The sequence below is a fragment of the Drosophila nasuta genome, chromosome 2R (assembly GCF_023558535.2).
Source record: "Drosophila nasuta strain 15112-1781.00 chromosome 2R, ASM2355853v1, whole genome shotgun sequence".
NCBI classification, from domain to species: domain Eukaryota; kingdom Metazoa; phylum Arthropoda; class Insecta; order Diptera; family Drosophilidae; genus Drosophila; species Drosophila nasuta.
In genome coordinates this window covers 2,414,179-2,441,194 of record NC_083456.1, presented here as the reverse complement: position 1 = coordinate 2,441,194, position 27,016 = coordinate 2,414,179, and the positions used below count along the sequence as shown (strand labels likewise).

The 27,016-nt window shown below is 40.6% G+C and overlaps 3 protein-coding genes and 1 long non-coding RNA gene across 12 annotated transcripts in view; 2 read left to right on the top strand and 2 right to left on the bottom strand.

Annotated features, from left to right (window-relative positions):
* Nucleotides 1-27,016, top strand: part of LOC132785914 (centrosome-associated protein CEP250-like) — a 29,197-nt gene that overhangs the window by 1,032 nt on the left and 1,149 nt on the right. For 2 of the 9 annotated variants that reach the window (XM_060792232.1, XM_060792231.1), the window contains exons 2-12: nucleotides 1,189-1,844; nucleotides 1,916-1,962; nucleotides 2,447-2,675; nucleotides 5,356-5,469; nucleotides 5,680-5,931; nucleotides 12,753-13,037; nucleotides 13,106-13,207; nucleotides 13,649-13,921; nucleotides 15,068-15,232; nucleotides 15,558-17,276; nucleotides 17,336-19,014. In XM_060792232.1, coding sequence (XP_060648215.1) covers nucleotides 1,341-1,844; nucleotides 1,916-1,962; nucleotides 2,447-2,675; nucleotides 5,356-5,469; nucleotides 5,680-5,931; nucleotides 12,753-13,037; nucleotides 13,106-13,207; nucleotides 13,649-13,921; nucleotides 15,068-15,232; nucleotides 15,558-17,276; nucleotides 17,336-18,763 — 5,118 coding nt within the window. In that variant the 5' untranslated portion in view covers nucleotides 1,189-1,340 and the 3' untranslated portion in view covers nucleotides 18,764-19,014. Of the gene's footprint in view, nucleotides 1-16; nucleotides 110-1,188; nucleotides 1,845-1,915; nucleotides 1,963-2,446; nucleotides 2,676-5,355; nucleotides 5,470-5,679; nucleotides 5,932-8,588; nucleotides 8,637-12,752; nucleotides 13,038-13,105; nucleotides 13,208-13,469; nucleotides 13,564-13,648; nucleotides 13,922-15,067; nucleotides 15,233-15,557; nucleotides 17,277-17,335; nucleotides 19,015-20,242; nucleotides 20,966-21,928; nucleotides 26,854-26,910; nucleotides 26,989-27,016 lie in introns of those variants that run through there. The other 7 variants (XM_060792235.1, XM_060792230.1, XM_060792233.1 and 4 more) reach the window with 7 other exon arrangements.
* Nucleotides 103-12,006, bottom strand: LOC132785921 (uncharacterized). Its single transcript, XR_009632372.1, has 4 exons — nucleotides 10,738-12,006; nucleotides 10,451-10,656; nucleotides 6,769-7,327; nucleotides 103-232 (listed from the first exon to the last, which is right to left on the bottom strand). It is a non-coding gene; the product is annotated as an uncharacterized LOC132785921 (long non-coding RNA).
* On the bottom strand, nucleotides 2,674-5,108 carry LOC132785920 (uncharacterized). Its single transcript, XM_060792249.1, is given in 3 exon segments — nucleotides 2,674-4,213; nucleotides 4,215-4,320; nucleotides 4,750-5,108. Coding segments are annotated over 3 exon segments (1,815 nt in total). The 5' UTR covers nucleotides 5,007-5,108; the 3' UTR covers nucleotides 2,674-2,761.
* LOC132785919 (uncharacterized) lies at nucleotides 19,018-19,891 on the top strand. Its single transcript, XM_060792248.1, has one exon. The coding sequence runs from the start codon at nucleotides 19,032-19,034 to the stop codon at nucleotides 19,764-19,766; it is 735 nt and encodes a 244-aa protein (XP_060648231.1). The 5' UTR covers nucleotides 19,018-19,031; the 3' UTR covers nucleotides 19,767-19,891.

Genomic DNA, 27,016 nt, shown 5'->3' with positions numbered 1-27,016 from the left:
GAAATATTACATGTGGAGTGAGAATACTGTTAAAGCAAACAAAAATTTTGTGTCGAATTCTGTTCTACTTACCGCCAAATATGTATATCCAAGGTTTTTAATGTTAATGGTGCGTATATGTACTGAGTGTGTGATCTTGAATGAATCAGCTTCCCGAAGAATTTATATGTAGATATTTTGTGTTTGTACATATCATCAGTATTTTAACGACTCATCAATTCGACATCATTTTCTACAAGACAAATTTAAAACTTTAGAAATATAGCAAAATTTTCATTATTTCTGTTTTCTGTTTTTTTTTTGCACTAAAATTAGTGGTTGGAGATGTTGTGGGCGTCTGTGAAAGGCAGGGCACGTGATGTCACCAAGTTGTGGTGTAAGCCGTATAACACTTTATTAATGTTGTCGCTTTGAGGCGGCACAATATTAATTAAATTAAATGTGCAATATGGCCTTTGTACATTTACTTAAAAGCAGAATGGCGTGTATTGAGTCTTGCAAATCAAATGTTGATCGCCAGTTCTATAAATTCATCGAAAGCATTATTATACATATAGTTATATATAGCGATTGTCAGCCTTGATAACAATGATCTTGCGTGAAATTACAGAGTATCAGAAGCTCCGTCTTGAAAGCATATGTATGTATAAATACAGATGATGTCTGTACAGTTCTCAATCTGCCATATTTACTTGTTCGTGTATAAATATATATATGTATATATATGAGTATGTCTATATAGATTTGTTATTGTTAGGCGGATGCAAGAACAATGTAAAGAATTTTGTTGCTCTGCCACATCATGAAATACAATTTTCATGCGTGTTTCTGCGAGTTCTCGTCCCAACTGGGAAAGGGGCACTTCATATGAGCAAATGAAAGGCGCGCCGCTTGACGTCATGTAAATAGCTCTGTAGTTAAATATGTGTGTTGATGCAAAAGTTAAAAAGAGTAACATTAACAAGACTATGAATAGATGATAAATGGCAATTATACATATGTGTGCCACACTGGATTGCAAGAAAAGCTTGCCACTTTCTGTACAAATCAATATTGGGGGAGAACTTGTTGAACAATAATAGCGGTTAAACGTTAACCAGACCATTCATGAAGCCTACTAAATGCAAAACTAGTTTGAAATAACTATTTTAGTAGTTTATAAAATGTATTTTTCTTTCAATTTTATAGATAAAACCTCTATGAAACTCAGTGGTTACAGGATTGATTGAATCTTCCATTGTTTATTGAGACTTTTAGTTAGGTCGGACCACACCGCATATGCAGCATTTTATAACGACGGCTACATTTTTTATATGTACAAAATTCATACTACATAAAAAATGGCTGAAAATCAATTAAAAACGACCTCTAGCAAAGGGTTCTTTGAAAAAACCGCACATGTGTTGATGTCCCATAATGGGACTGTGCGTAAAATGGAGCACGATCAGCTCTCTCGAACAAAACAAAGCTTCCAACCGGATAAAAAGCACGATGCTACCGAAGACTGTGAAGCGCTTGTCTTAAGTAAAAATAAATTGAAACGTAAGAAGAAACTGAGCGCATCGCTCACATCTGTTGGAGATACCGTCAATCAGGAGAAACGCACACGGATCGAGGGTATTCACTTGAATATTAAACCTCGACACGAAATAACAACAGTTCACTCGGCAAAAGCTCCGGCAAAACAAACCGTTGAACACAATGTCGAACGCCCAGTTATAATTGGCGGAGTTAATGTGCTTTCAGCAGCTCCCCAACGCTTTAAGCGAAAACTCCAAGAAAATGTGGATACTATACAGAAGTTAAACGCACTTGCAGAGCAGCTGCGTTTGGAAGTAAATGAGGTAAAATTTTCATAAATTCCACGTTTAATTGACTGGTACTTTTAATGGTTTTAATTCTCTAATATTTAAAGCTGAAGTCCAGCCTGATAACCGAACGCGGTGCAGTGCGCGCCTTAAGGTATGTGACAGTTACACAATTTATGGTCCTTAAACTTAATTTTACTACTATGTATTGCAATCAATGTATGTTTTTATGTTATCAATGTATGTTTTATATTTTCAAAAAGTGCAAATTTTTTAAAGTCTTGCAGGGCCAACATTAAATTAAAAAAAAATGTATTATACCGGCCTTATAAAGTATATTTATTCCTGTTGGGACGCCATGTCGGTCTGTCTGTCCGTATGAAACACTCAATCTCAGGAACTTACGTTTTATAAATGTTTTGCCTGGCTCTATGATATATTTTGAATGTAGCACTATATCGATATACCAAATATAGCCTTTGGTATATTTTAACATTTTTCGGTAGACTAATTTCTATAATATGGTTTTAATGAAAATGGGTAGCGGGTATCACACAGTCGAGCACACTCGAATGTAGCTTTCCTACTTGTTTTTGTAATTCGTAGTTCTTTCTCAATTCATTGGATCTTGCTTGCAGGGCACAAAATGATGCCGACAGCCGAAAATGGCGCTGTGAAGTGAAGAAACTGCAGCAAACGTTGGAGACCACAAAGAAGTCTAATTTATCGAAGAAACCCAACGAGTTGGCCTCTGAGGTCAACAGTCATGTAGCCGCCGATGGGCTAATCAACTATGAAATCCAAAGACTGACTAATGAAATTGCCGTGCTAAAGGAAGCAAACAAAACCAAAGAGGAAAAAACTCAGGTAATATAAATACATAATGTATGTTCGTATGTCAAAAATAGCATGTTTGCCTTGCTTAGCGTTTGTGCTTTGTGTTTTGTTCTGGCCTAGTTTCGAGCTAGCAACTCCCATAAGAACCCCAAAAACGACAACAGAGCGCCAATGGCCCAAAGAAAGAACACGGCGTGATAGTGCTCCAGTTTAAGTACGACCGGATCGTCGCCGTTGTTGCTCCGTCGACTGCGATGTACTTTCGTTCCGGACTTAATGAATGCTGAATTCATGATGCGATCCCAATAACGCTCGAATCCAAATTCATAGGCACTGCGCAAGAGTTTGTTGAAGAATCCCAAATAGGGTGATCCATATGGCACAGTATAGACAGCATGATATGGCACCAGGCAACTGTTCATCAGATGAAACACGGGACGTCCCGTGTGCATATGTTGTCGGGCATTCACCTGAAACTTGGCGATGTGATACTTCTCCAGATAGGCAAATGAGCGTACGTTGCGATTTAAATTGTTGAGAAGTAACCGATCGGGCACCACAACCATAAGCTTCCAAATCTGAGCCTCATACTGGTGACCATTATTCAGGAACTGCTTAATATGCTTCATGTGAACCGGACGCACGAGTATCTTATACGGCGAAGCAGCCAGCGAACCAAGATCATTGATATCCGGCAGCGGCTTGCGATAGACCAACATACTGGTCAGATTGCACTTGAATGCATTGCAGATGAGCATGGCGAAGTACAGCCAAAAGACGAGAAAGACACGTAGCGAAATATTGCGCGGCGTGTGCCACACGGGCTGCGACAAGATGCAGCAGAAGAGCTGCAGTGGCAGCCATCTATCGCGTTCCTGGTTGAGAGCATAACAGCAGACATTCGCCAGAATCATAGAGATCAGTATCGATAACCAAACCAGAGCACCAAACGAACGAAATATGTTCCAGAAGATTGGCTCTGACTTGGCTTTGGGCACAATCACGCACAGATCATCGCGGCTGTGGGCAACTGTCCACTCGGCACTCTTCTGAAAGGTGCCCGGGGCAAGAAATCGAATGTTCATGGCGATGTCATCGAACTCATTGGCAATCTCTACAGCACACAAGTCAGCTGTCTGATTGTGCATTGAGTATGTTATCGGTCGCGTGATGATTCGAGTGGCATTTAAACGTTCCGCAATATAATCGGAGAGCAGACCATCAGTGCCCATAACTTGGCCATTCGGACCATAGACGGCTCGTACCTCATCCATGTAGAGACACATTCGCAATGGTTTCCGATGCATATTTGGTATCGCTGTGGGAAACAGTTGCCCCATTGTGGGCAGTTCGCCCCGCTTCAAGGGCAGCTGCAACAGAAAGTCGTTCGTAAAGGGATTGTAGCGATACACATGCAGACGATCATTACGCCAAAATATGATCACAATATTCAGTAGCCAAATGGTCCAGAATTGCCGAAAGCTGGCTCGCATCCAACCCAACGAAAGTTTCGTGGAATCCCGGACAAGTAATATGACGTGCGACAGATGCTTGGCAGCAGATTTTTTTGTTAATTAGCGATAGCTTCAGAGGCTGCGAAATATCCTTAATGATCATGACCATGTACATCAATATACCGTCATCCTTCACAGCCTCTAGCGGACGAAAGTTTTTGCTGTTAACGATAAAGACCGAAAGTTAAATATTCTATTTGAAAATATATTTAAAGTTAGGCGCAAAAGTTCCAGTATTTTTAAATTACCCTTTGCATGTACACAGAAATTTGTATCCATATTTTTATCAACTCAACCTAATTCAAGAATATTTAAAAGTGTATAAACTGTATATTGGATGCGCATAGTAAATGAAAATATATTCACACATTTGTCTAAATCATTCTTCATTGATTTTTTTAAGATGTTTTAAATTAATTCAAGTGGCTGCCTTAAACAATATAAAGTTTTTGTTTTGAGAAATTAACTCTTATAATAATAGCAAACGATATTTCAATTAATGTACATATTTAATATATGTACTCCTAACGAATACTTGTCTGCATAAGGACGGTGTATCGTAGAAGAGTACAAATAATTATATAACTTACCGGAGAGATATGTAGGATATATCACACTTGGTCACCTCACGTAATATCTCGCCGGAGTGATCGTGTGTTAACTGATTCTCAAAATAGACGAAGAGCACTTTGATGCGACCACGACATAAAATTTTGCTAACCTCAACTATTAATTCGGAATCTCGAGGGTTCTCCAGTGGAACAGGAACTTGATTTGGTGCAGCAGGAAGAAATGTCGACATCAGCACCACCACTACCAACAGGGAAGTCAGACAGTTTAAAGTCATTGTGATGAAGGACTTGCAACAATTGCGAAACACACAGGCAAAGGGCCTTAGTTTTATAGCCAAGCCCCGATACACACATATAGGAAGAAAGGGGAATGGTGGTAATTCCGCTAATGTTGGCCATAAACTGACAGCCAGCAAATATTGTTACTTGATTGTTTTGTTATGTGGCTCTCGTTTGGCTAATGGAAATTGCAGCTGAAATGCAACTAACAGCATGGAATAAAGCTTTCTTGTTTTTTCTCTTGTTTGCTTGATGATGAAAATCGAAATGATGATGTTTGTGTTATAAGGTGGTTCGCCTATTTAAAGAAACCTGTAAATGTATATTCGTGGTAATTTTTTGCAGATCATTGGCCAGGCTGATAGACGCAAGGCAGCTGATATGCGCCAATTGAAAACTGCATATGATAACCGATTGACTCAGATACAAAAGTCAGCCAAAATTGAAATAACACGTTTGGTAAGTTACGCACCGTTGCCGTTGCGTTGAGGAACAAACACATCTGATGTCGTTAAAGCGGACAAGCAACTTGTTTTTAATCATAATCACACATGATGTATAAAATCTACACATGCCTTTTTTACTTTGTATAAGTCCGAATATTTTTCGTGGCTGAGTCTTTATTACTGATACATGAATTGAATGTGTATTTTTTTTTAACATTTGCAGCTAGAGGAAATCAAAACCAAAGAACGTAACATAGGACAACTGAAGAAGGATTTGCAAACATTGCAAAATGGCAAGAAGTTTACTGAAGCCAAAACGAAACCCAAAACGAACGAATCAAGCCAAAAGCTAAAGAAGCCAACAACGAAATCGCAAAAAGCAACAACAATACCAACAATAACAATAGCCCCAAAAGCTATCAACGAAACAGATATTCTACCAATTCCCTTAAACCAGGCTCAAGTTACAGCTGAGGTAAGTTGTAAAAAATTTTCACTTAAATACATATGTATATTGCTTTCGAAGGGACTATGCCTTCACTTAGTTGTTTTGTTCAAGATAGTTTTATTATTACAGCTCGTTATTTTAGAGCGACCAGTAATCGCCTCAAATTTATACTATCTAACATAATTTTGTAATTGGCACTTTAAGCTCGTGTCATTTTGCTGCTTTGTAGTGTTAGCCCAGACACTTGAACTTGTCCCAAGCATATAAAACAATTCGAAAGACAGACGGGTTAAATTTTAGTCGCTCATAAAGATGTCTACACATACACGTGTACATGAGTGTCTTGAGATAACTGGCGATTTGTATCTGGATCTGAAGCTGGAACTGGAATTGAATTTGTAGCCTGAGCTCGAGTTGTGTCTTAGCTTTCTGCTGTCGCCAGTTGCCTGACGCGGTTATGCACTATTGGCATGATCTATGATATAATTTTGCGTTAGTTATGAGAACGACAAAGACAACAATCGTAGTCGTCGTCTCGCGATAAAAACCTGCTGCTAGGTTGAAACGTGAGACAGTGAGGCATTAGTGCCGATCAAAGGAAAAAACACGATAGAAAAAACACCTAAGCGACACGCTGCAAGTAGCAACTGCAGTGCAAGTGTTGCAACTTGATCGAACTGCAAACAGAGCGCGCAACAGCCAAAGTCAGCGAGAGAGCGACAGAGAGAGCGAGAAAGAGAAAGAGGGATCATAATGTAGAGACAGAAAACACAAAAAGCCGGTTTTCGCACAAATACACACAAGATACGCATCAAGCATATATCTCCAACAACAACGCACTCACTCACACTCACTTTCTCTTACCTGCATGGAGAGTGAAGAGCGCAGACATCGCTGACTCTGTCGCGGTCGCAGTCACCGTCACCGACGCAGCCATAGAGTCTCAGCTCTCAGCTTGCATGAATGAGGCCTAAGCCGTTAGCAAGCGACGTTGGCAGCGTCAGTTCAGTTTAGTTGTAGTTCGCAGGCATCGCAGGTGCGCATGGCCCGTTTTGAGTGCGTCGCTGTCGTGTCGTTCCGTTGCCGTTGTTGTTGTTGTTGCTGTTGCCAGACGTGCACAGCAGCCAAGTGTCAAGTGTACTGAGTTTTATTTTTGAATTTCGGCTGGAGTCTAAGCAGTGGAGGCTAAAAATAATGAATAATGAAATAAAATGAAATCAAATTTGGCGTATGTTGTACAGAAAATGGGTTCAACTAGTGTGTTATTGTTATACATAGCATGTGTATTTTGCTATTGTGGCAAATTGGGTGAAATTCGTTGTTACTCTTTTCAAAGTGGCGTCCATAAAAAGTAAACCAAACATCAAAGATTTACAAGATGTTCAAGTGCATTGTCATTGTGTGTGTATACGGAGATCGACAACTGAAAATAAAAAAAAAACAAACAACAAACGTTTGTATAATGCAATAGATACAACAATCGCTCGAATTGTTGCTGTTGTTGTTTTTGTTACTTTTTAAATCAGTCAGACATACGGTTTGTCTTTCACTTTTCCTATTGTTTTGCAAAACTGTTGAGTTTAACGCACCAAGGCATCGCATAAAAGGCATACGGGATCTTATATAGGCACAATTTCGCCAAATTTGCAAAACAGATTAGCAGCAAAAATACAAACAATAAATATTATAAAATTGAAAATGACAAAAGCAAAAACATTCCAAATTAATTGTCCATGCATTGTCCCGTTCCGTTCGGTCACATTCCGTTCGTTCCGATTCGTCCCACTGATTGAATTCAATTTTCCAGTTCATTAATCGCGATTGTTGCTAATTGTTTTTGCCTTTATCGATATGCAAAGTAATACAAATCGAATAAAAGTAGTCGACATGCTTTCAAAATTTGAAATTTGCACAGTTTACCGTTCATACAGTTGTTTTTTAGTTTTCGATGAAGATCGATTGAGTACCAATTATTTGCATCCTTGTGCTTAGCTTAAGAATAGCTTTTCATTATTGATAATAGCAGCAAAATCTGCGGAGCCTTGTCACTAAACAACAGACAACAAACAGAACAACTCAGCAATGGCATTAATAAATAAAATAGTGTGCGTGTGTATGGGGAGTGTGTGCACCTCCAATTGAGGTCAGTGAAAAGCGTTTTAAAATGTTAACGCTATTTCAAATACGATACACACATATACTCTGCAATACTATGTATGTGTGTGTTTGCTGCAAAATTTTAACCATCTTCAATTTCTTCGTCATCCCATCGACAAAGTCATCGTCAAACGACAGTAAAAGCGAAGCCCCCAAAAAGATGGTGTAGCTAATGATCGTAATGACTATCGCGATGATCATTAAGTTGCCAAGAAACAAACGTTCCGCGTTTCCAATATGCAAAGTAACCACAACATACTAGAAAAACAAAAACTACAACAAAAAATATTAAACGGGGTGTGTGAAATGTGAACCATATGCAAATCGCTGGGAATAATTTTTTCATCGTTTTTTATGTCTCTCTTTTTTATTTTTTGGCGAAATTGTTGTCCATAAATTTTAATGTTTTATTACGGTGAAATTAATATCACGGGTGAAAACAGTTGTAAAACGCAAATTGTAAAAAAAAAACTGAATGAATGTTATAGTTGACATTACATACATATATGTACATACATATGTATTAATCAAATAATTTAATCATGGATTACTACTACTCCCGTAGAGATGTGAAGGTAAAGTATCTCCCATACTTATTGACTCATTATCTAAATTCGGAAACCGTGTTCGCAATTCCATTGATATTATTCATTACCCATTTCGCTCATTGCGCATACTTTAAGTGACTGTTGTGAATACTATTTAAATAGGAACTGCTACTCATATGGTAGCAGGCTGGTACAACTTTGTGCCCGCAGGAAATAAATGTAACAGGCAGAAGGATACTACCGAGACGATATAGACATGTCCGTCTGTAATCTGTCCGTCCATGCAAACAAATTTGGTTGCGATCAGATAAAAACAAGTAAGGAAGCGACAGTGGAGTGTGCTCGACTGTGAGACAATCGCTACACACATTGAATAAAAGCAAAAATATACCAAATGGATACCACAAAAATTCGGAAATTTACCAAAGGTTATGTTTTTGGTATATTGTTATACTTCCATTCAAAATATACCATAATGTGATCGCAATAAAATTTTTAGGGATCATTACGTTTTTGGTTATAATTATATCTAATAAAATTCGACATATTTTAAGAAAATAAGTAGCGATTATCTCTCAGTCGACCATTTCGTTACATTTTATATTTTCGTTTTTCTTTCTAATGTATTCTAATGAATTCGTTTTACATTATTAAAAACTTGTAAGCACAAGCTTAATAAAGTTCAGTCAATTTTTCGTGTCCGGAAAAAATCTAAGATAAGCATCGCTGGAAATGTCCGCCTAATGGAAGTGCCCGTTAGTTTTACTAGTTTTTTTTTTTACACAAGTCAACTATCTTTTAGACAATTGCGACCTCTAAATCATCATAAAGAGCATGTTTATATATTTTGTTATTATTGGACGCCTTCGTTGCTTTTTTAATTAACGTCCATAGTCAAAAAATGCCTAGTCATAGACAATTTAGTTGCGACTTTGCTGTATGAACAATGAACTCGGGGGTCCTCTTTGGTCATTTTATGGAAGACAAACAAATTAATTTAATATGTACATACATATATCAATTATTTTGTATTTGTCAAAGTAAAAAAGAGTTTTAGTTTGAAAAGTTAACAAATTAAGCAATACTACTAGATGTGATGGGTTAAACAAGCTTCTATTTGTTGATTTTTAAACTCAGGTTCATTTATGATAAGATGATTAATGATATGGAGAGAGGGGGAAATTAATGTTGCTGTTTCATGTATTCCCTATATTTATATTTATATAAATTTTTTTTTTTTTATTTTAGTCTTTATCTTTATTGGCGTAAAGCATATAAATTGTGTAGAATTAAATTTTTACCAATACGTGAAAAGCATCTGTATTATCTAATGAGGCAGCCCAGTACAGGATATAATTTAATAGATAATTGAGTTTGTTTATTGTTTATTCGTTTGGAATATGAAAGGAAAGGAAAACAAAATAGAAAGACAAAGATACATATAAAGTTAACCACAGAAACGCACATGTGTGAGAGATAGTTTGGTATTAAGTGAGAAATTAATGAGCATCACGTCAACAGTATACCCTCTCGATTCATTAGTTCAATTAGCTTGTTTTAGGCGATGCTCCGGCTGTCTGGCGCTTGGGCTGGGCTCCCCAAATGATAAACAATATAATTTATTAGCACACATACTCGTATATATGTATATACAAGAAAAATAAATAAACTTTCGCTTTCGCAAGATCAAATCAAAGCAATGCACAAGAGCAGACACGTCTGTCTTCTGTGCTCTTGGGGTCTTGCATCCAAACCAGTATTATGTATTACAATGCCAAATGAAAATACATATGTAAACTTCAAATTTATAGATATGTTGCATACTATATAGATATGTCTACCTGTATATTCGGACTTAAACATGGCTGGCTGCAACTCTTGACACGTAATCGTGCAAACGGGACGGAATCGAACCCGGAACGATACCGATACCGTTGCTCTCACAGTCACAATTGTAGTTGTAGTTGTAGTTGCCACACAGAGCCCAAAAACAAAACAAAATACAGCCCGTGTCGTCGATTGAATATAGTGAAACCTGTCTGAAACTCTGCGGCAGAAAGGAAAATTATTTCATTTCACACAAACAACAATCACTGTACAGCCTGTGGCTTGTGCAAACAAACTCAACTAGAGACAAGACCAATCACTTGTAAATATTTATATACGATAGATTCGCAGCGACTACAACTGCGACTGCGACTGCGACTGAGACCAGACTCCTCTCCTCCGCAAGCAGACATATGCACATTAAGTAGCACAGCGAGTTGCCAGTTGCGAGTTGCCCGTCGCCTGCTGCTCGCAGACAGTTGCAACTTGTCGACGGATTTACACACAATCATCTAAGATTTAGATGGCAACGTTGCAGTGCGCAGTGCAATTTGATGTAGAGAAGTCAGAAGATCATTATTAGTAAATTCGTATTTGTAGCATCTCATAGACCAACGGCGTAATCTAAAATTAAAATGCATGATTTTAGTTATAATCCCTCACAAATGTCGAACAGAGAATTGAGAATGTTATGCCAAAGCAAAACAGATCGAATACTAAAATGCTATACTAAAGTTATTTAAAAAAGTCAGATCTATTGGCCACTCAAGTCCACTGTGCAGCGATGGATTTAACGTAATCTACAATCTGGAAGTTGGCATCGGGATTGAAGATGTTGGGAAAGTACTTGAGTGCGATAAAGACATCAAATGTTGGGGGGCGATCGTATAACCAGCACTTGCTTAATTTGTGCGCGGCACGTTGAACCGAATGGGGTTCGTTAACTTTACGCCGTTACGCAAAATGTTCTGTTTGGGGAATTGATTGAAGAAATTACCATAACGGTTATTCGACGCGCCATCATCACCATCCAATTCCAGCCATGTTTAAGTCGCGTCCGACTTGAGTCCACTATCTGCCGACGTCGAATGGTACGTGAGGGCATTCAGCCACGACGCCAACTCCATTTGAGGTTGGGTGTTGGACCTCGTTTCTTGCTGCTGACTGCCGAGTATAAAGTACTCGTTACTGAATACTTTGGAGCCACCCTGGGCCTGCTTAGGTATTCATAGCTTCGAGACCCGCGGAGTGTTGTGAAACGATACTATCCATAAGTATAGTCGATTGGTCATTGCACTGGAATCGGTGTTTGATTTTTGAGTTTTACTCCGTGGGTCTACCCCACCCAATTTCACAATTGATTAATGATTTCACTGGCGAATATTATTACCATTAATATTACCAATTTTCATTGTAGGTACGTCTATACATATGTATATACGAATACGTGGAGCCCACAAATTAGCATAATTTCCTGCGTATAACATGGCCATTATTGGGTGTTATATAAACATAAATAGAAATACAAAATTGACATGAAAGTGAGAGAGAGAGATATTTATGTTATAAAAATGGGCGAGTCTGATTGGAAAGTGATTTGAGTTTTGATTAGTCAGCGAGGTCAATTAGACGTGATAACCAATTGGGAGGGAAGTCGACTGGGACTACGGCTAAAGTGTACGAGAAAACTTGTAGCACGCTCGTGACCATGAAATTCGTGGCATGATCCAAAGCGAATGGTGTGTGGCATGGATGTAACCCATGTATGTATTTGTGTGTGTATCTCTCCGAACTTGCGTGTAACTGGTGATATTTAAAGAATCACGATGCAAGTGTTCGAAAAAGTCGATACTGTGGGATAAAATCAACTCCTTGGCCAATATAATGAAAAACTATAGTAGATCAACTTAATAGATAACTTTTTTTGTTTAAGATTTTTTGCTTTTTGCTTATAGCATTGGACAAAAAAGAGATTTTCATATATTGGGTATAATTTAGATGTCAATATCATGTTACTAGCGACCAGAACAATGCTGCTCTGCTCACAAGAATGGTTGCTTTGGGTCATTAACCTAGGCATGGCTGTCCATTTGTCTAGCCCAATGAATTGGCAATTTTGTGGCACTTTGTGGTATTTTGGGGCAAGAAATCAAGTCATAACTGTATTGCTGACAGTGGAGCGAAGCGACGATTCGAAGCACTTGGTGCACGTTCTTTTGTTAACAAGCTACGACAAGATCCCAGTTGGCGTAAAGACAGACAAACAACCAAACCATCTCATTTGAAATGTCTTTTTCATTCTCATCTAATACATAGATAACCCAACTCAAGAATATTGAGCTAATCAACAATACGAAGAATGTGCATAAATCAACGCTTGAAGTGCGTACTACAAAAGCAAAGCAACCACACGAACAACATGAACAAAAACCTGAGGAGAAAAATCAAGAAGAATTCATGATGGGAGAGGGAATAGAAGCAGAATCGGAGGTTGGAGCTGAAACAGAAACAGCTGTGGCAGCAACAACATGGATGGGAACACTGCTTAGCAGCAGCACTCCAAAAACCAAAAAGCCAACATTACGTGAATACAGATCGAAAGTAAGATATAAATATATCTCTATATCTGAGCATTAACTAATCCCATTGTATTTTCTTTTACTGCGCAGGACAACAACTCAGACACGGATTCAGCGCTATCCTCGGCACCGTCGTCGATAAGTCCCCAGCCGCCGTCAAGTGGCGCGGACAGCGGAGTCATGTGGCAAGCAGTAAGTTATGGCAGCGTTGCTTAAATTTAAATTTTATTCTTAACATTTAAGGATGAATTCAAACTTCTTAATATCGAATGTTATTATTTGAAAAGATCTCAACTTGTGAATCGAAAACGCATTTAAGCTAACATATTTAAATTTCTTATCCAATTGCAATTTATTATGTATATAAAATTGTATGTTCCAATTAAAAGTACAATTATTTATTTGTTACTTTTTTATATTAATCAAATGTTATGGATAATTAAACTCAATCAGACTACTATATCATACATCTGTCACTGCATCGATCATTCAAAAAATTATTAACCAAATGAAAAACTTTTTTTTTGTGATTTATTGAGATGTTAGCAGTAAGTTTTTTTCCTTCTTTTTTAGCTAATTATTATGTGTACATATTTTGTATTTCTTATTCCTTTTCATTTGTAAATATTGCAGCTGCAGGATCTAGACAAGTTACAAAAGGAAGTAGAAATATATCACAAGGAAAATGAGCGTCTGCATACGGAGCTGCAGCTAATGAAACAGGAATTACTGAATGCAGAAAATGCCGTCTTATCGACCAGCAACAACAACAAACATATCAATCAGCTTCTGCAGCGCATCAAGGACATGGAGGAACAGCAACTGCAGCTGACCGACCAGTCAAATGAGCTGCGCGAACAAAATGAACTGCTTGAATTTCGTATACTCGAGCTGGAGGATGATAAGGTGAACACACTGCAGATACACAATGAGAGAAAGATACACAGAGAGAGATAGAGTGAGAGAGAGAGAGAGAGAGAGAGAGAGAGATGCGAAACGAGTTTGAAAAGTACTCAAAGAGTGGCTTGTGGGTTTATGAATGAATTGAGTGTTTTTGTGTAAATGTGTTTGAGTAGATGAGATTGTGTGTTTTTGCTGCTCAGCTGCTTGAGTCGCGCCTAACGATGGCTTAGTTTTGTTTGGCGTCTTAGACAGCGCGGAAATTATTTGGTTTAACGGCAAATGTAATTTAAATTAAAAACTGGATTTATATAACTGGATCAACTATATTTAATAGTAATTTCTAGCATACGTACATACAATAACATGCATATAATTAAAATCATAATCATAATCATAATAATTTCCACTACGATGTTAAACAAGTGCAAATTGCTATTGATGTGCAGCATTCAGGAGTGTGTTTCATAAAGCTAGTGAAGTGTTAACCAATTTTTCGTCTTCGGGGCTCTTATAAATTGGTCCATGAGTTGTTATTCCCAAATTTGTTTTGGAATCCGTATTGTTACCATTACTTATAAAGGCCCAAGCTCTGTCAGCCATGTGCTAGCCTTTGTTTAACTTCCATATTGGTATAATGTTACTCATACGCCTCACACCTTTTTTTATGTATTTATTTTTTCTATTTTTCCTGCTATTAATATTATTATTTATTAGGTTTATTTTGTGTTGTTTTGGTACGCTTAATTTTTAGAGCCGAACGCTGCTAAAGTCGTTCAGCTTGAAAACGTTAACTTAATTGCAATAGCCAAAAGTAATTACTTATTGCCCACACAAAGGGGTGCTGACTGCATGAGTAAAGTGAAAATAACAACGCAAGAAGCATCGTTACTCATCGGTGCATTAAGCAAATGCTAATCAATGTGCTATTTAGTAGTCAGTGTTAAATTAAACACAAAACATGATATTACAATCAAAATAACTGTAATTTGCTAAGGCGAAATTAGGAATGAGCGAGATTAGGTTTCCTTTATTTAGCATTAAATTATAAAGAAAACAGTTGTTTTGTGTAGTTTAATATGAACTCCATCCAACGGCTGCTTTGTGCAAGAGTACTGTTTCTACAAGATTTCTCAATATTATACTTTTCAGATGGATGACAATTGTAAGGAGCATTGCCAACGTTTGGAAAATCTTCTCCGGAAACGTGCCCAGCAATTGGAGGATAAGGACAAGCGCTGCCTGAAACAGCTGCTGCAGTGCGTGCAGCAACTCGACCTGGATGCTATGGCTGAACAGGATGGTTGGCAATCATCGGTGGGTACCAATCAACATGGGATATTGTGAAGAATATATGTATATATATGAATTTTAAAAAGTGTATGGTAAAGCGAAATAATAGTCATATTTGAACCAATTATGTTGGAGTCACACTAGCAAGAATGTCTATTTGAGTAACAAAAAATATCAATCAGTCAATCAGTCAAAAGTCAGCAAACAATTATCGAAACAGAAATACATTGATTCCTATGAAATTTATATTTTTTTTGCAAAAGGTTCACAGCAAAACGTAACACTTTGTTTATGTTTAAGAATAGAAAAAAAACGTAAATAAATTTATGTGTTCGTTTTTATTCTGCAGACAAAATCGGAAAGAGGCGTGAGACACAACAACAGTCGGATCGTTGCCACTGTTCAGCCGTACACGAATAGTGTCTCACCCAGTACCCCATCTACGCCTAACAAGCAGCAGCGTCCTTGCAACATTGCGTGGCAGAGTAGTAGCCTCAGCGAGAGTGGCGTTTTCGTCGAGTGCGATTCGGAGAGGGAAACGTTTCCAGATAGGGAACAAATTGAGCCACATCACCAGGAATATCAATATCCACACCCTCACCTGGCTTACTATCAGGAGCGACTGATCCAACTGGAAGGCAAGTTGCTGGTCTATGAGAGCAGTGGCGATTCTCAGGCAAAGCATTTGGCCGAGCGCTTGCAACGTGAGGTGCAGCTAAATAAACAGGTCAAGGATCTGATTGAGCGTGTGGAGTTACTCGTCGAACAAAACGCACAATTGGACGAGGCCAAATGCGAATTTGAGGAGGCTGAAAACGATACTCGACTTCATCTGCAGCACAACGAAGAGGAGCTGGAAATTCTGCGCCAGCGGAACGTCGAGTTGGAATTTGGAAAGGACGCACTGGGCGCCAAGTATCGTGACTGTCGGGCCGAGTGTCTTATCTTGCGCGAAGATCTGTGTGCTGCCGAGACCCAATTGGAGCATCTGCAAGGAGAGCGACAACGCACCAAGCAGCAACTAGAAAACTTGCGTCGTTCATTACCTCTGTTGCTAATCTGTCATCTACTGGCGTTGGCCAGAACCAAATCAAGTAGCATGGGCAATGATCAGTCAATAGCTGCTCCCGCTGCTAATCGTACAACGGCTGGCGCCTGCAAGTGTAATCCTTGCAAGAAGAATCCAAACAAGTCGAGCAATGCAGCACAACAAGGACCCAGTACCTCACGCGAGGTGAATTATCTGAAGGAAGAGGTAAAAAATCTGCGCACATCACTCCAGGAGTTGAATACACGACACTATGAAGCCATGGAAACTGCTGACTCGCATTGGGTGGACTTGGAGCGAGAATATAAAGCGCGGGAGGATGCCTATCGAACCAAAGAGGTGTGTCTGAAGCAAAAAATTAACAAGCTGCAGGACTGCCTGCGGGATGATTCACGTGCTGCGGCTGAGAAGATTCAACAGCTGGAAGAGTCAGAGCATGGCCTTAAGACATGCTTGGTCCGCTTGAGTAAGGAGCATCGTGATCTCATCGAAACGAATCGCGCCTTGGAAAAGGATATGGAGAGTCGAGCGGCTCAGGAACGTCAGGCCCTGGATCAAGTGCAGCCCTTAACTGAGGAGCTGGAAAACGAAAAGCGGCGCAGTCAGGCGCTTATTGACGATCTCAGTTTCGCAAAGAAGCTGCAACAGAGCATGGAGGAGCAGCTGAAAGCGGAAACCGATTGCCTGCGTCAGCAAATTTATGATCTGAAAAAGGAACTCATGCACATTGAGGTGACCAATGGCGAGCTGAAGGAGGAGGTCGGCACACTAGAAACTAAAATCGCAGAATTGCAGCAACAGCTGAAGGATTGTGAGGAACACGCCTGCTGCTTAGAAGATGAGCTGCGCACCAAAGATGAGCAGATCCAGCGCATGGAGCGCAAACTGGGTACCTGTCCCGAGGGACACAGTCTGGCGGATGAGCTTTACGACAGCCCGGAGAAGCGGGCCAAGCGCGATGAGATCAATGATTTGCAGGCAGCGCGTCAGGGACTGGGCTGTGCCCTGCGTGACCTTGAGGTAAGAGTTTCATCATTTTAAATAAGGTTTCGTTACTAAATCGTGTCTATCTCGTATAGCGTCGTGAACGTGAGCTGCCCACACACAAGGACTTCCAGACCATAGCGTGTAGTGTTAAACAATTGGCGGATACAATTCTCTCTGCCCAGAAACCTGAGGTGAGTCAATGTGAATGCGAAGGAGCCGAAGCCATTCCCATTCCTATTTGTGAAACAAAGCGGAAGCAAGCGGAGGAAGATACTAAGAAAGAGGGGGAAAAGATAGATCAAGATGCTGATAAAAAGGAAGCGGAAGAAAAGCAGGAGGAAGAAAGCGAGGGAGAAAAGGAGGAGGGCGAAAATAAGGAAGACGGGGAAAAAAAGAAAGATGACAACAAAGACGAGCAATCAAAGCAAGATGAAACAAAAGAAGAATCAAAAGAGGTACCAGCCGAAGATACAGCTTCAGATGCGAAAGTCCCAGAGGACCGAATTAGCGGCGGTTTTAGCCGTCGGAGACAAGACGCGAACGCGGGCAGTCTTGGTCTGGACATCAGCTTCATAAGCAAACAACTTAAGAGACAAATAGCTGAGGTGCCCACAACATTGCGGCGACTGGTTTGTGGTAAAATGTTGGTGAACAGCAGTGTCAAAAAGAAGACCGAGACTCTTCCGAAGAAGCGCAAGTATCAGAAATCGGACTGGACAAATAATTATCGTGTGCGCCGCAGGCGTCGGAATTGCAAACGCTTCGTCAGTCGCCGTATATTTCGCGGTCGTGTTCGCCTTTGCGGCGCCAGTTGTCGACCCATACAGTTGCAAACGCGTCGATGCAAATCGTTAGCGAGCTTCCATTCGGTGGCATCAATGCACACAGCGCATTCAGATAAGTCGGGAGCGACAACATCGCGAACACAATACGTAAAGATTATAGATCGGCAGTGGGAGCAACCTAAATTCAACGGATTGGCTCAAACGGAGCCGACGAGCTCTCAATGTCAATTAGTGCAAGTGTCGCCAGAGATGAGAGATGAAGAGCTGCAGACGCAGTGGATCACACACGAGTGCGGCATCCAGGCGGACAATGTGGGTGTAGACCACCGTCTGCTGATGCTGCCATCACGCACCCGGGCATTTCTCGAGCTGTTGCAGTCTAGGCTAACAGATGAAGCCGACTTTGACGTTAATGTTTTCCGATGTCGTGTGCTACAGCTGTGGGAAGGTAGCGAAGAGTTTCGGGAACACATTGAGCTTTTGCAGGATCTCTGCACGGAACATGCATCGAAACAGGCCAGCTATGATATATTCGTTGGCGTGTTGGGTTGTGTGCGCGCTCTTAAATTTATTCTTAAACCAAGCAATTCACCGCTGTTGCATCAACTTGAACAAAGTGTCAATGAGCGTCTGACTAGTTATCATAATCAAAAGGTCGAGTCGGAGTTCTATTGCACAATTTACTTGCCAGTCGAGCGCCCTAATCCGCTACATTTGGCCCAGAAGGAGGCTTGAGGAAAAAAACAGTTTCATATCCTACCTCACTTTTCATACACATACTAGAGATAGAGAATGTCTGGGATTATTGACAGTTGAATTAAGTTGGCTTAGCTTAGCTGGCTTTGTGTTTAGAGTTGTCCTGAGTTCAGTCACTTGGGGTTATATTTTTATTTATTTAATGTATATATTTATGTAGTACATATTTATGTATTTCCAAAATTGCGTGTGTAGCGTCTGTGAAAATAAAGTGCAGAAGATAAAGTGAACAGCAAACGTGGATATAATGGCCGATTACAGGGGAGATTGCTTCTATGATTGCAATAGCGAGAGTGAAAACGGCGATGAAGATAGTGTGATTGAGCATGAGCCTAAAAAATGCGAGCAGATCATTCGAGCAGTTGGCGGTTTTAGTACGCCTAATTTTGATGATCCGCTCGAGATACGCCAAACACTTGAACGTGTTTCGGACAATTCGCGTTTGCTCCTTCGTAGCGTTGGTGGCAAATGCGATTGTCTGGAGCATTCGGATCGACATACATCAGCCACATTCTTTTATCCAGCCACATTAGAAATATGCGCTCGTCTATTAACTGATAAGTCGAGTGCATGTCCTGCAAGTTGCCGGTGCCGGGTGCGTAGCGAACCAGTTAAACTGCAGCTTCCCATGGAGCTCAATCCATACAGTGGGCAAGTTAATATGAAAATTTTTCAACACGCACTAAAAGCAATGACTGTGGTCGACGGCTGCTATTGTGCTGGTGCTGGTGATAAGCGACAGCCAAATGCGGAACCGGGAACTAAAACTGAAAAGGCGACAAGTGCCAAAATCACTAAAGTTCCAGAAGCTGATCCTGGCGGAGGAGCAGATGGTGGCTTCGAGCATCCACTTGCGCCTCGATCCGGCGCGGGGCTTGGATCTGGTTTTGGCTTTACACCTGGCGGTTTGAGACGATATACACAACGACATAATTACGTCCACAAAAGTGGGCGTAAAGTTCGTTGGCCAGATATCTTGTGAACTAGGGAAGGAATTTAATGGATTTGTTGTATTTTTGTTGGTAGAAAGTGGGCTAGGATGTGGAAATGTGAGTGCAGTTCTGATAAAAGACAAAATTTGTAGTCCAAATAAAAAGGCTGAAAGTACACCGTTCTTATTTGTTTATTTTGATTATATGAAAAACTAGAAAGTAGAATAGAAGATATAAACAATTGGGGATTTTTTTTATTAAGTTTCTATTATTTAAAATAATTAAAGATTGTTCAGATTTAAATAAAAATGAGTATTAGCTTTACTATAAATCTTACGAACATTTTTAAAGATGTTTAAGCAGACATAGAACTTGTTCAGTAGTTATGTTATAATTAATAAATATTTTTCGAGATTTAAATTAAAATGAGTTTTAGATCTGCTGTATGTATAACTCACGAATAATTCACAAGAAATTTCAGTAGGCATTGCGCTCGTTTGATAACTTGCCAGAAATGGGGAGATTTAGTTTAGTTTGTTTTAATTATTTGAGCAGACAAGAACACAAGTTAAATTTCATGTAAATTCTGATATTAGTTTGATACATTTGGAGTATTTAGTCCATTTTGCTATGGACAAGGACAGGTGTAAATCTAACTTAAATACGACAAGGAATGCAAAATGCAGCAAACCAGATACCTGCGTTCATTTGCAATCCATCCGGCAAAAGCAACAGCAGATATGCACACAAAATTCTACTCAGGTACTGCATGTGGTTGACAATTTTCAGCCAAATCGAAGCGAGGACAAATTTTTCGATTGCCTGAGCGTCGGAGACAGTGATTGCAAAAAATGCGCCAGCAAAAAAATTAGCAGCTGCAAGTCGGGCAGGTCGGCCAAGGGTCCTAATAAGAGCGATAGCAATAGACTAGACGACCCGGAGGCATTACGTGCTGCTCTGGAACGTATAGCCCATGGCACTCAAATGATGCTGAAGAATTTTGAGCAGTCGAAGAACGGATGCCGCAAGCCCTGTAATGCGACCCTTGAAATTACTGCACGCCTAATAACCGACGCCAATGATAGTGGTCCTAATTGCCATTTCCAAGGCAGACCAGTTACAATGAAAATGCCTTTAGAGTTTGATCCAAGTACTGGTCAATTGGGTACTAAGTCAGTATCTTCTTCAAGAAATGTAGTATGCAAGCAGTCGTGCAACAACAATCAGCCACCACTGGAATCCAACACAGGTATGGTTTCCTCTCGATTTCGGAAAACTAGATATCGGTTGTCGAGCTTAAACGCAATCGATTCGGAAATGTTCGCTGGCTCATGTACACCAACGGGTCCCGTTTCCTCTCACGATACGCAGAGCAAGCATATGGAGGCAGTGGTAGTGCCTCTTCCAGTCCCGGGACTTCCACCACAGTTGTGGGAAGAGAAGCAGGCACAATCACAATCTGTCTATGACAACGATTCGGATTTCACAACAGAAGTAGAATGGGTACAAGAACCATTGCCCCCGCTTCATGATGGGGAAGAGACCAGACAAATCGGCGAAATTGGGGAAATCTCGTTAAAATCCGATATGGATGGGCTTTCGGGTCCTCTAAGCAGAGTGCATGACTCCAAGCGTTATTACATGGCGTTACCACAGCATAGAGATTTTTCAAATTGTTCTCCATGTAGATTTTATCCTAGTCCTATTATGGATGAGGAGGGAAACGTATTTTGTCCAGGCAACTGTGGTTGCTGCCAGTGTGCATGGAAAAAGCGTTCGTTTGACGACAATCGCAAGCATACCAATATTAAAGTCTGCAGTTGTGTTCAGCGTGGCACTATTTTTACCAGCTATAATCAGAGGGAGAATTGCAGTCAGATTTCTGATTTCGATTTCTGTCCTTGCCGCGAGAAGGCCGAGGCGAAATTTCTTGAGTTGTACAATTGTGAGATGTGGTCATCTCCAACGGTAACTCGTGGTCCTGAAGTTCGACTGGACCAGATTATGGAGCTAATGACTCCAACACAGCCTCACTCTCGTTAGCGCAAAATTAGCATTAATCCCTTTCTGTTCCTTGTCCAAGGCTTATGAGATGCTTATTTCCCAAATGACCAAATTAATTTTAACTTCATGTGCTCATATATTTCGGAATAAAGTTTAGCTAGTCAACGTATTTGCGACTGTATCTAATCTGGGTTTTTCTTTTTTCCAGCTTGCCTAGCTCTGATGTATATGCGGGACGAACGACCATCTCCGCAGAGCGCCCCCGCCGCCGATGCCTCCGCTGCCGCCGTTGTCGATAATACAAATATTTCGCGAAAAATGCAGACAGATAAATCCTATTTGCAGGATAAGTGGAGGCCAAATCGTATAGATTTTGAGCTCGAATCGAACAATGTCAGCAAGAATACGTCTCCAACGGAAATTCAAAGCAAACCGGACGTGGTTTCTATTCCAAGCAAACCCTCTCAGACAGACACATCTTTTCTGTACGACAAATATATAATTTCGCGAGGAGAGCGTAACACACAGGACTCACAATCCCAAACAGATGTAAAACACGACCTCCAAGCGATGGGCAACATTCGTTATCCCACCAACTATGCGCCCGTCAGAAGTGACGATAATCTTAATGCTAATGAAAATCAATCATCTGCCTCTTCCCAAATTGTTTCCCATCGATCATCAGAGCCAACAGTTCCAGCGACAGCTCTAATGTGCCCCTCTAAATCAATGCCCACCGTCTGTGGATCGACTACTTTCCAGTCTGCTAGTTCACAGCTGAGCGCTCGGTGCCAGCCATGTGGATGCCGAGGCCAAGACACCCAATGGTATAGTTTGGATTCGGACTCGAGTCATATTTGTCCATCAGCCACAAAGCAGCCCTCTACCCTTTCGCCAAAGAAATGTTGCAATCGCTCTCCGGTCACTAAACCGCTTCCTTCGTGTTGCCAGCCCAAGATGCAGTCTATTCAAAACCAATCAATACGTACAGATTTTTCATTACGAAAATGCAGTTGCAATTCTTCTACTTCTCGCGGTAAATACAAATCTGCCCTACCGACGCGCTCAGGATATGCAGCTTTGGATATTGATATCGAGTCAAACACGCAGTATTCAAAGAGAAGTTGTAATTGCCAAGCTACTAGGACGTCATATCAAAGGTCACAATCCTTGCCATGTAGTAGTGTTCTAAATAAGACAAATCGAAACGTGAATGTCGTTTATTGCCCTAAACGAGATTATGTCTTCGGTTCAAATCAAATCGATGTTGAAAAAGCGCTTCATTTAGATGTTTGCAACTGTGCTTCTGATCGTTCCGCTAGTGCTTTTGCGCAGAGCAAGGACACATGTTTCCTGACTTTGGAAAATAATTCAAAAGCTGTAAATGCTACAGCATGGAACAGTGCCAAGTCTGAGAAGTCCCATGGATGTTCGAAGTCAGAGGATGAGCCGGCAGTGAAGAATGCGAAATCCGAAAAGTCCTGTGGTAGTTCAAGTACTGCGAATGCCATAGCTTGGAACAGTGTTCAATCTGAGAAGTCCTGTGGATGTCCAAAGTCAGAGGTGGCGACTACCTGGAAAAGCGCGAAATCTGAGAAGTCCTTTGAAAGTTCAAGAACTGCAGACGCGACTGCCTGGAACAGTGTTCAATCTGAGAAGTCATGTGGATGTCCAAAGTCAGAGGTGGCGACTACCTGGAAAAGCGCGAAATCTGAGAAGTCCTTTGAAAGTTCAAGAACTGCAGATGCGACTGCCTGGAACAGTGTTCAATCTGAGAAGTCTTGTGGATGTCCAAAATCAGAGGTGGCGACTACCTGGAAAAGCGCGAAATCTGAGAAGTCCTTTGAAAGTTCAAGAACTGCAGACGCGACTGCCTGGAACAGTGCAAAATCTGAGAGGTCCTGCACTTGTTCAAAGACAATGGATGCGTCTGTATGCAACAATAGTGCGAAATTTGACGGAACATGTACAGGAACATGTCAATCTAGCACAATCGGTAAGGTTTCAGATATATGTTCCACCACCATGAAAAGTATTCCAGGAACAACAAATGCGACTGTTTGGAACAGTACGAGGTCCGATAAGTCATGTGGTAAAACAGGAAATGTCAATGAAATATCCTGTACATGTAGTCCCAGTGATCAAAATATTATTGGGAAGCCATTCAATAAAGGCGCCTCTAAAATGTCTAGTATACCAGGAATTTCGAATGTAACTGCCAGGGAAAGCAAGAAATCTGAAAAATCTTGTGGTACTTCAGAAAGACCAAATGCTTCAGATATATGTTCCACCACCATGAAAAGTATTCCAGGAACGACAAATGCGTCTGTTTGGAACAGTGCAAGGTCCGAAGTTTGTACATGTGGAGAAAGTGATAAAAATACAATTCTGGAAACAATCGTGGACACGGAAAGTATTCCAAGTACTGTCAATGCGACTGCATGGAACAGTTTGAAAAGTGATAAGTCTTGTGGTATTACTGAAACAAGCGGTGCTATTAGGTGGACCAGTATTAAATCGGAGAAATCGTGTGCATGTGGTCCCAGCTATCAGTCTATGATTAGCAAACCATCCGAACTTGCCGTGGAACATCTTCCAAGCGCAGTGAATGTGCCTGCTTCCAACAATGAAAAATCGTATAGATCTTGTGGTATTTCATGGCAAATTAATGCGACTGCATCCTGTGCTTGTAATAGCCAAAATAAATCCAACAAATGCACAAGTATACCAGGAACAATAAATGCAATGTCAATAAAAAGTAGTAAGTCCGACAAGTCAAATACAAAATTTTTTCCTACGGATAGTAATCCTGAGACTGGCTGTGACTCTGATAATTTGGCTAAATCATCTAAATCGCAAAGAAGTTGTCGGGCAGTCAAAAGTAATGCAATAAATAATGCATCGGAAAATACGGTATCTAGTAAGAGCTGCGTTGCTGGTCCTAGCGACTTGGAATATTGTTCGGCTGTCACGAAGACTAATCCACCAACTATTGCATGGGCTAGCCTGCATTCTATTAGTCAGGGTCCCGTAAGTAAATCGTCGAAAACTGAACCGACAACATCCTGTTCCCGTTCAGTTATGGCTCAGATAACTTGTCTGTGTTCTCCTGAACAAAGAGCCATGCTGGGTGAAAGGGGGCGGGAGGCAGACGATAGTCCTCCCTTTGTTAGGGTCAAGGAAAGCTGCCTTGAATGCGGAGTGTCTGTAGTTAATCCCTGTTTGATATCCGCAACTGATACCACCCATAATGGTACTGAAGACTATGAAATCTCGAAATCTTGTTATACGACTACACCATCCCAAGTAACAAAACTTGTGTTTATGCAGGCTGATGGATTCTGTGATTGCTCTTCTTCCTCGAATACATCGATCTCTAAATTTGCTGATAACGAGGATTGTGAAACAAGCAACAAATCACCACGTAAAGTGGACGGCGATCCGGCAAAGAATTCGAATTCAAGAAGCTTTGCTTGTCCTAAGGCAATGAATAGCGGATTAAAATCACAATCGAAATCAAAGCATCTCTCAATGAAAAGCGCCATCAGTTGCTCCTGCGATAAGGAGGTAACAGACTATACGTCAACACGCTCCGAGCAAACCCATTGTTCATGTAATATCAAGACATCGACATATGATCTTTCAATACAAGACTTTGACATGGAACCGGAAAGTGTAGGCGTCGTGATGAACTGTAATACCACTGTTTGTGTCGATAAAGCCACTTTCGATAAACTGTCGAGCATGAATCAAAGTAATCAATCGTCCCGAAGTCAAAACAACGCTAGAGAGCGTTTATTTGAAATGGTCGATTTGGTGACCAATACCAGGGACCCTGGTGTAAACCGTGGCGATGTGGCAAAGCAAATAATTCGTGAATTGACCATGATATTGCGGAAAGAAGAAGAGGAATCTAAACCACCAAAATTATCATTTGAAGATTGTATGGAAGCTGTTCAAAGAGGAGAGAAACTCGCTAAGAATCAACTTCAGACCGAGGCTGATGTTAATCGGATGCAGTGCTTAGGTCAAATGGAGCAATACCTACAGTCATGTTTTCCACAAAAAAAACTCAAAGCGGTTCAGGAGACAGAAATAGTGGCTTTCGAGATTGATCCTAATTTCATACCATATCATGCAAGTCCGTCTACAAGTGAACCCGAAGCCGAAACTCGGGATGTCGTCCAGTTTGCAAGTTGCTATACAGAAGTAGATACTCGATATGTTGGAAGTTGTTACACTGATGATAATGAGTCAAAACAAATTTCACCAAAAGGTGGCTCGCTCGGTACACGGTCCATGAAGGATGCGGAAAGTCGCTTAACTGGTTCCATTAAAACTAATGAGCCAAAACAAATCACTTCAAATCGTGGTTCTGTCGGTAGAACATCCATGAAGGATACTGAAAGCCGTGTATCTGGTTCGATTAAAACTGACATAGCTTCAGATAAATTCTTGTCTCCTTTAGCATCGACTGGTATCCCATCCGAATCATGGTTAAGTACAATACCTAACGCATCTTCGGAGATCTCAGAAGCTCAAGCATCAATAGAGCCCATTGCAGCACTTGAAGATACAACAATAGTCAGCTCGGCAAATATGGCGTCACCCAACTCAGATGCTAATACTTCAAAAAGGGACAGCAAAGTAGAATCACTCTCGAAAGGCGGCAACGAATCAATGTCATCGGTTCATCCTAGCTCGGGACGCGATGAATCATCGCGTTCTAAAGAGAAATCGCTTGGACATTCGAAGCCGCAGTTACCAGAGCCTCAAATTTACATCAACTCAGAAGTCCAGTGTAATAATGAGCTTTGCCCAGCGTCGGTAGTTCAGGGACCGAACCGTACAGAAGAAGCATGCGATATGTGCGAGTTAGATGTCAATGACCCATTAAGTCCACTTACTGATCGAGAGCGACTATTATGCGAGTATTTACTGCGACGAATGTGTGAACTATGTGACGAGGATAAAGAACTAAATGGAGATTTGGAAGAGGATGTCTCCGCTGATCGCCCGTCTCTAAATCAGCCCTGCCTTTGCTGTCATTGTCGCGCTTTAGTTTGCGACAATCAGTGCAAAACCATTTCCAGGACCATGGACTCGGCAATGTACGATCCCGTTGCTGAAATGGTGTGTAGAAATATCGAATGCTAATATCACAATCTAATTTCGCTTTGATATTTACAGAAATTCTTTATTGATTCCGTTGTATTTGATCTGCAGGCCATGGAGCATGTAATGAATAAAAATAAAATTAGCCCAAAAGTAAGTGGAGTAATAAAGAGATATAATA